The sequence below is a fragment of the Doryrhamphus excisus genome, linkage group LG10 (genome assembly GCF_037039965.1).
Source record: "Doryrhamphus excisus strain RoL-2023G ecotype Guam linkage group LG10, RoL_Dexc_Guam_v1.1, whole genome shotgun sequence".
NCBI classification, from domain to species: Eukaryota; Metazoa; Chordata; class Actinopteri; order Syngnathiformes; family Syngnathidae; genus Doryrhamphus; species Doryrhamphus excisus.
Window position 1 is genome coordinate 801,884 of NC_136366.1, and position 9,511 is coordinate 811,394.

At 38.7% G+C, this 9,511-nt stretch overlaps 1 protein-coding gene across 1 annotated transcript in view; it reads left to right on the forward strand.

Moving 5' to 3' along the window:
• dntt (deoxynucleotidyltransferase, terminal) overlaps window positions 1–9,184 on the forward strand; it is a 78,050-nt gene extending 68,866 nt beyond the window's left edge. Inside the window, exon 11 of the mRNA XM_058064827.2 lies at window positions 8,747–9,184. Within this exon, the coding sequence (XP_057920810.2) occupies window positions 8,747–8,833 (87 nt within the window). The 3' untranslated portion in view covers window positions 8,834–9,184. The remainder of the gene's footprint in view (window positions 1–8,746) is intronic.
• Window positions 9,185–9,511: the final 327 nt, after the last annotated feature.

The following is a 9,511-nucleotide window of genomic DNA, read 5'->3' on the forward strand; positions in this document are numbered from 1 at the left end:
CCATCAAACATTCATTCACTGTCGTACACCAGTGTGGGCAGCACTGGAGGCAACGTGGGTGAAATGTCTTCTGCAGGGACACAACAAAAGGAAGCAGTGCTGGAATCGCTAACCCACATGACTTGGTCGACCTATCCAGCCACTGCGGACCCCAATAACATCAACGATAACATCCTCTTTCACCGAAGTCTGAGTATAAAGATTCCTTCTTGGCTTTGGAATAACATTGAATTTTGGATAATTTTGAATAACATTGTTTTGGATCATTGTCCTGCTGCAGAACCCAAGTTGGTTTCAGTTTAAGGTCACAAACAGATGGCCGGATATTGTCTTTTTTTGGTAGACAGCAGAATTCATGGTTCTACAGGGTCAGGCAAAATGATCTGACACATTTGTAGGTTAAATAAAAGGCAAATAAAGTAAGTAAAGAAACAAAAAAGTACATATCATGCCGTTCTGTTTCATTGTCTTTTCAAAATTAAATCAGTTCTGGCGGTACGAGGTCGGTCGGTTGATTTTGGTTTCAGTGCAGATCCAGTAGCTCTGAAGTTGGTAACCCATAACAAGATGGTGTTTGGAGCTGCTACAGGATCATGGCTACCAAAATGGAAATGCAAACGGAACTCTGGTTGTGTTGCAGTTACAGATTTTTGTTTTGATAAATGCTTCCACAATGAACGCACGATACTCACCAGTCCAATTCATGGCAGCAACTGAAAAAGAAACCAAAAACAATGGCATTATAAAGAAACAGAGAAAATGGCATTATATGTACTTTTCCAAAATAAAAATGCTTTTTTGTTTTACTTTATTTGCCTTTTATTTAACCTACAAATGTATCAGATCAGTTTGCCTGACTCTTTATTTATCACAGCAAGTCTTCCTGGTCCTGAAGCAGCAAACCAGCCTCAGGCCACACTACCACCACCATATTTTACTGATGGTATGATGGTCTCGGCAGACAAAAGTATTTTCCCAAAACATACTTTTTTGTTTCTTTACTTTATTTGCCTTTTATTTAACCTACAAATGTGTCAGATCATTTTGCCTGACCCTGCATTTACCACAGCAAGCCTCAGGCCACACTACCACCACCATATTTTACTGCTGGTATGATGGTCTCAGCAGATAAAAGTGTTTTTCCCAAAGATCTTGATGATTATCAAAATGTTTTCTGGAATACTGACCTTAACTGAGGCAAGTGAGGCCTGTAGTTCTTTGGAAGTTGTTGTTCTCCTTTAACAAAAAGTTTCATTTTCATTGAAAATAATGCATTTTATGTTCATTTGTATTGTCATTGACTAAGATTTTAATTTGTTTGATGATATGAAACATTCAAGTGAGACAAAAATGCAAAAGGAGAAAGGGGCCAAACAATTTTTCATGGTAGGTCTCTTGAGAAATAAATGACTGCTGGTCTCAGACTGTTTTCCCATGAATGATTGATTGTTTGAGAGCAGCGAGACTGAGACAAACTCCCTTACTGCTAAAAAAATCAAGTTAATTAGGCTGCATGTAGTTCAAAGTATCCCTGCAAAGTAAGCACTTGCATTGTGGTACTATATGGTGGCGGTGATGTTCATCATTTCAAGTGACCTGTTTTACCGCCACATTACGTTCATGGCTAATATTTACTTTCCTCTGAGTCGGCATGAAGGTCCTTGGCGGGTGTAGCCCTTCCAAGACTCGAACTGGAGACTCCTGTAAGACAGGGTGAGAAATTAATAGCAAATAAAATACATTCTGTTTATATTACTTTTTTATTTCATGAGGATTTAATCGGGTTGCACGGTGGTTTAGTGGTTAGCATGTAGGCTACACAGTCAGGAGATTGGGAATACCTGGGTTCGAATCTCCGCTTGTTCTCCCTGTGTGTGTGCGGGTTTCTACACAAAAGGCGTGATGGATCCTGGATGTATGTATTAGGTATTTATTAGTACACTTAATATTTCACCATAACCTTACAGGTAGTGTTTGATGCAGCTACCGTGTATGTGTACCTAATGTTGTGGCCAGTCAATCGGTCGTTACCATTGTCTTGTGTACCGCCAACTGAAAATTAGCAAAATTCTTATATTGTAAATAGCACAATTGTTTTATGATGACTTAATGCAATGAGACCAAATACAATTCAACTTCCCAATTGTACCGTGTACGTGAAGGAGGCGCCGCTTCGCTCCTCTGTGGCTGCCGCCGTCTCGGTATGGGCGGTCGCTGTGTGTGACTTGCCAATCACAGAGCGTGACGAGTGAATACATTTTCTTATATTTATGAAATGTACTCATTTCATACCCGTATCTGTCAATAATCCATCTGTAATGGATACTTATTTATAACGAGTATCTGGCTCATCCCTAATTTTAGACCCTTTTTTTGAGGTGAAAAAAGTTTCAAATGAGATCTGTTTATTTGTCACGCAAAAATAAACAACAAAAATTAGATTTGACTATTAAAAATCAATATTTTTCAAAGATAGCCCCAACTTACTGTATTTTTTTTGAAAGAATGCCAGTTTGCTACATGACGCTGTCACTCAAAGTCTTCCCGATAGACATGCTGAGCAGAAATCTATTTTTTTCCTTCCATCTCTTTCTTTCGGGCTATCTGTGTTGTGTCGGTTGTGCATCGGGCAAGCCGCCATGTCCATCTGCCCCATCCATCAAGCTTTGGGCCGGGTGGCACACAGAGGATGACGGGTGGCAGAGAGGAGGCAGATGTTTTTCAGGGACTCGAACGTGTTCACACCCACCAGGGACGTCATTATGCGGAGGACAGAGAAACATGTAGCTGATTAACAGCTTATTAAGTCAAGGACACTGACACACGACGCTTTCATTTCACACATACATGTACGTACATGCAGTATTTAGCTCCATTTATTAATATATTGACAAGGTAAGGGCGGTGAATTTTGATGTATAAAGTATTTGATACATGATTAGTACTCACTAGCCAGCATGAAATTCAAGTAGATGACCGTGTCCTCTTTTTGGGACCAAAACAAGTTTAAAGCTGTGTGTTACTGATGGTAAACTCGGATTTTATGAGTCAATCGAGTACTTGATTCACTGCAGTCGGGTGTCACAGGTTTCACATGTGCTAAAAAAAAACCTGACAGACTCCCACAGATATTTATTTAGACACTTAGCCAACACCTCAGTAGCATGGTTGGCCCGTTGCAGTGATATCTTTGAATGTGGATCCTTAAAAAATCGATGTATTTTTCTTTCCCCTCCATGGTTCCCCTTTGAGAACGCCACCCTGGGCAAGAATTGGTACGACCACTGCCCGGTTCAGTTTTGAATACCTCGGTCAATACTCAACCATCTCTGAAAATTAGCATTACTTTACAGGCTATCTGTACCATGCTAGCTCGACTTGGACGAGATTCCACTCGCTTTCCTGTCCTCACATTGAACATTCAAGCTACGCTCCATTTGCTGTTGTATTACGGCAATTTGCCCGACCTGGTCGACTATTTCCAGTCCTATTTCGACATCTTTGTCATGCACACTAACAGAGTCACGGATGAGCAAATGTTCCGTCTGTTGTATTGTACTTATTATGACAAGTGTTGGTCATCATTAAGTACTTACGTGGAGCAATAATATTGCAATTACTCTACAGCTGCTCTGTGCATGCGTGTACACGTGTAACTCATATGGTTCAGCCAAAGAGAGTCGAGAACACCAGGCGGTCAATCTAAAAACCTGGGCTGTCAAATGGTCTTGCAGCACAACTCTTAAGCTATCAGGGATTGAAATCTTGGTGATGTGGATTTTGGTGGTGAAGTGGGCCCAAGGACCGTACAACCGGCCTCGACTGTGACTTGTGCCTGTAAGTGAAGGTAAAGTTATAATACTTCTGTCTCTCCGAAAGATGCTAGTGCCTAACCCAGGGGTGGGCAAACTACAGCCCGGGGGCCACATCCGGCCCGCCAAGTGTTTGAATACGGCCCGCCCAATCTTTCCAAAGTATTTCATTTAAACTCAACATACAACCTGGCATCATGGCCTGAGCCAACCTTTTGATGGTTTTATAAATTTCGTTTTTTGACATGGTCTGTTGTTTACAAAGTGCTCCTGAAAAAAGGGACACAAGCACATAATAATAATAATAATTATTATTATTATTATTATTGGATTATTAGATTATTATAATAATTATTAGAACTATTATGATTATTATAATTATTATATTAATGCTAATTATTATATTAATTATATATAATATTATTGTTATATTTGCATATTTTACATAATAATAATATAATTATTATTTTAATTTTATTGTAATTATTATAATATTTTATTATTTTTTAAATATTTAAATATAAATATAAAATAATAAATAATGACAATTTTACAGATACAATAATACCAGGTGGACTGTTACGTGTAAAATATATAGTCTGCCCCCCCCCCTGTAAATTTTGTCATATCAATGCGGCCCGTGAGTCAAAAAGTTTGCCCACCCCTGGCCTAACCTCAACCTCCCAAGCTCTCTCCTCACATACAAAAAATACAACTTTGATGCATTTTCAAGTGCAGTGTTCCGATGTTTGCCCAAGGTGAGGAATCCTGAGGCACATAAGGTTCCCGGACACAAAGTGCTGTTCGAAGTAAATAAATTAGCACATCCCTGAGGGTGTAAGTAGGGAATTTAAGAATCGCAAAAAGTGAAGAGTCCGGCAAAGAAAGGCCTTTAGTCCTGATCCATGACAATGGCTAAAGTGGGAATGCTAAAAATCTCATCTTGTGTGTTCGCCTATTCCTCAAACGGCCCCATGTTTCCACTGGACAATTGGCACTTCTGTGTTTTGTAGTAGAAGTGGATTTACTAAAAATCCCATCATGCTCTTCTTTTTCAAGTTTCCTTCCCCTCCTTCTCAAAGCCTCAACCTTTTATCACTTGGGAATTTAATACGGTACGGCTGTGATATGTGTGTGATATCATTTGAGTAGCGAGACCAATAAATGGGGCCAAGGTGATGAGCTCGGTGAAAGCTAAAGGCCGTAAACTGTAATATCATTTTCAACCCCACAACACAGTTTTCTTAAAACAACAAAAAATGTTATATTTCTCCTAACTGCACTGATTGAATATTTTGTGCAAAAAGAGTATGACATAAACATAAACAGTGTGAGCGTAAACTCGCTTTAAGAGGTGGACCTTTAAGGATAATGAAAATATATTACAGCTGAGGTCTTTTTTTTATAGTTATGGCTCCAAGTTTTACTGCTGCAAAGATAAATGTGTCCTACAAGTCCGCCAGGGCTGCAATCATCAAAAGTCAGATCACTGTAGAAGTTTCACCCTTTGAAATGAGTTGATACATTTTTCATCAATGCTATCACACCTACAGACATCAAACACAATCTCCAAAGAACGGAAAAATCTTCCTTGAAGATGATGTTGATTAGGGATGGAAGATATCCAGAAATGTAACATGATGAAAAACACGATGATTGTATGACTTCTTTCATGCAAGTCATCATGTTCAATCTATTTCTGTTGTTATTTCTATTATATATCTACTGTAGAAAACAATTGGGATAAAAATGTGGTGTGTGATAACACAAAAGCAATATTCATTTGTCCATGAAACTGTATTGTAAATGTATTTTTCATCATTTTTAAGATTTTTTATAAAAATTCCCCGATCCTGAGGCTGCCAGGATCATGCCTGCCTACAATCACACTGCACACCCAGTTGAATCATAGTGCCTGCCGCTTGGTGTCAATTTCACAATGTCAACTTGTCAGCATGTCACCAATAATATAACATCACAGGAACATTTATTACACACCATGTGTCAGGTTCAAACTCCTGTGACACTTGCAAAAACACTTAAATACAAAAGAGACAGACAATAATATTCAAAGTTACTCGCAGCGAGGAGAGCGAAACAACATATATAGATGTAGTTCACGTTCCTCGCTTTTTATTCTCTTTTGGTTGTCCCTACTACATGGTCGTGCAACTCTAAGGGGGGGGTCAGTTACATGAGCTGTATTTGGTTGTCTATGTGTGTGTATGTATGTGAGAGTAATTACTTTTATTGTTTTATGACTTCTTATCTTGACACATTCTTGCAGGATTAACATGAACTTCTGCAGGGTCGCTGTTGGCGCATCCAGGCACCTCCAGGACCTGGGGGGTAGCTGGGGGTCTCTGATCAGGGTCACGGGAACATGGGAACTTCTTCAACACATTCAAACACTCTTTCTACTGTCTAAGCAAATGGATATAAGGGTGATAACTAACATTATATTCATTCTATCTACATTTTATTCCAACACCATGACCATGACTGATGTCCATATAATAAACATTCAAAACTAGAAATTTCAGAGAAATGTTCTGATCCATGCATGATTTTTTAAACAATTCCATAAATACACATTGTGGTGATGCTTCAACTTTTGACCAATAAAATTGTAAATAAATCCAAACAGGAGGTGATGCACTCACACTTCCCTGCCTGGTGGCCAGTCTGTCCTTTGCATTATATGTAACAAGCTGCTATGCCTGGTAGTGATCCTTCCTCTCTTGGCTGAAGACTCGTTGTTCCCAGTTACTGTTAGCCTGCCTTCAGCTGACAGTGTTGGCTGGCATTCGTTTGGCTTTTCCTCCCATCTTTTTGCAACATGTCAGGTCCAGTTTAGCACTTGAAGGCAGGATGTGTCAAAATCACGGCTCGTTCTCTCTGCAGGCGGTCGGTCTGACTCCCCAAGGTGAGTCAGACCTCGTCACCACTCTTTTGGAGACATAACCTCCATAACGTGGCGTTGGTAGACAGCCAGCAGTTAATAGCCTGGTGGTGATTTGTCAGGGAATATACTCATCTGTTGAGTGGGGATATCACTTGCAGCAAGGTTGCGGTGTTGGTGGGGTGAAAGCTGGATGCTCAAATGCGATCGTGCATGTTAGCTATGTGACAAACAGTGTTGGACAAATGTTGAACTTTTGAAAATGATTTTTGTGTAAAAAGAAAACAGTTTGTGCTGTGTGAAGCTAAAAACAACAAAATGCTGTGTCTAACCTGAAATGCAAACGCTGAAGCTGGACAAAAATGTTGCATCTTACTGCTTTGAATGCACGTTTTTTTACGTAATATAACTCCTGGGGCATTTTTTACTTATACTTCTCACTTTTTTTTATTATTTTATCACAGCTTGTTGAGCCTGGTGTGTAGGAAGGGTTGCAAAAATGTCCTAACCAAAGAAAGACAACAAAAGAATTAATGGATTGCTGCTCTGATTGGTCTCGCAAATATGTTGGTGGTGTGAATTTTTTCAAAAATTGTGTAATTTGCATCCGACTTTATAGGTTCTACTGTAATGTATTTGTTTAAATGTAAGTTCACATGGGGGTCTCGTCGTCAGGATTCAAATCTCTATTTGGGCATCTTTGTGTGAAGTTTGCATGTTTTCTTTGTCCATCGGTTGTCTCGGCGTACTAAATAAAAAAATATGCATTGCAGATTCTAAATCAATTTGATTTAGCCCAAGATCACTGGCGTTGGCCATGAACTAAGACAAGATCTGTCCCCTCTCTCCAATAATTTGGTCTATATTTTATGGAAAGGACTGTTAAAGAAAGATTGGTATTATTTCTTGTTGAGGTCAACATTTCACTTTAGTTGTCATTGTGCATTTTTCTATATTTTTACCATTTTTGGAAAAGTTTTGTTTGTTTCTGCAGTGCGCCTGAGGCCAATTACAAATGAGCCACGAGCTGAACTTTGTCACCCATGATTTTGTGGCTCTTTGTTAAGGATTCGGTGCGTAGTGTCGGGTCTACAAGTAAACCACAACTCCATCCGCTTGATGGCTCCCCATTGCTTCTCCGCTTGTGCTCTGCGACCGGCTGGCGACCGTTTTTTTTTGGTTTTTGTTTCTTTTTCTTCTCTTGGATATTTTGTATAAGAAATTATACATATTTGAAGAAAAAATGGCATATATTTTAGTGATATAGATGCAATATTAGTATGCACTTTTGTTTTCATTTTTGCTGTTTTTATTTCATTTTTCAAATATAAATAATCTTTATTAATAATATTTAATAAGTTGTTCCCCATCCTAATTTTTGAAAAAAATCAAACTTTATTTTGTTTTTATCTCTTTCTCATACTTATGAAGACTTTTTCAAAAATGAGATTTTAGAAAAAATTGCATATATTTTTGTGATATAAATGCAATAGTAGTATGACCTTTTTTCATTTTTGCTGTTTTTATTTCATTTTTAAAATATTAAATAATCTTTGTAAATGTCTAATAATATTTTGACTTTACTCCCATAATATTGTTTGGCTTTATTCCCTTAATATTGTAAGTTTTTCCCCAACCTAATTTTTGAAAATAATCAAATTTCATTTTGTTGTGTCTCTGTCTCATAATATTAAGACTTTTTAAAAAATTTTGATTCTAGAAAATATGGCATACATTTTTGTGATTATAGATGCAATATTAGAATGAACTTCTTTCATTTTTGCTGTTTTTATATTTTATATTTTTCAAATATATATATATATATTTATTTATTTTTTTTTCCACATCCTACATCTTGACCAAAAGCAGCTGGGATAGGCTCCAGCTTACCCATGACACCAATGGGGACGAGCAATATAAAAAATGGGTGGATGTGTGAGTGCAAGTCATGGTCATGCATACTGGAAGTGTGTCAGATTTCACACATTTGTGCTTTTGCTCCTGACTTTGTACTTGTTTGTCTCCTTGGTAGAGAGAGTTCCTGGCAGCGACGACTGAAGAGGACATATTTGCTCATCTGGGTCTCGAGTACATCGAGCCTTGGCAGAGAAACGCGTAGGCATCCACTTCTCCTTGGCCAAACGACATCCGACATCACTGCTTTCTGCTGCCGCTCTGATTCACTTTTCATTTCCGTACTTTTTTGTGTTGTTGGATTGTTGTTTTTCTGGATGACATGCTTGTGTATGATTCATAACGGTGCTTATTCAGTCAATTTCTCTTGGCGATCTATAAAGTATCCTCTCCTATCATTCATTGTTGTTTGAATGTGAATAAACACTCTTCTTTACCGTCCAAGTGTTGTAGTTACGCATGCGACACAATGGCAATTGAACGCCTGCAAGGCGCAGAAAAGGAGACTGGAAGAATTCCGGGGGAGAGCGGAGGCAGAAATGGCGTGTGAGGTTGGGAGGAGACAGGAAACAATGAAAAAGAGGGGTGAGAGCATGTCGAGCAAAATGTTGCAATCACTCTCCCGCCAGGAAAGTGCTCAGCATGAAGCACGAGAAGGTCTGGTGGGAATTGAGTGGCGGGTAATGAGCTTCAGATAAAGCGCCTTTTGTGTTGCCATTTAGCCTCCATTTCAGTCGGCGTCCACCGCAGATCATTTAACTGGCATTCGATTATCTAAAGACTCACAGCTCTACGTCTTCGATGGAACTTCTACTCCAGACTAAAATTAGAGGCAATCAGCTGCAGTGTGAATCCATGAAAAATGTAAATGTGAGGTGATTGA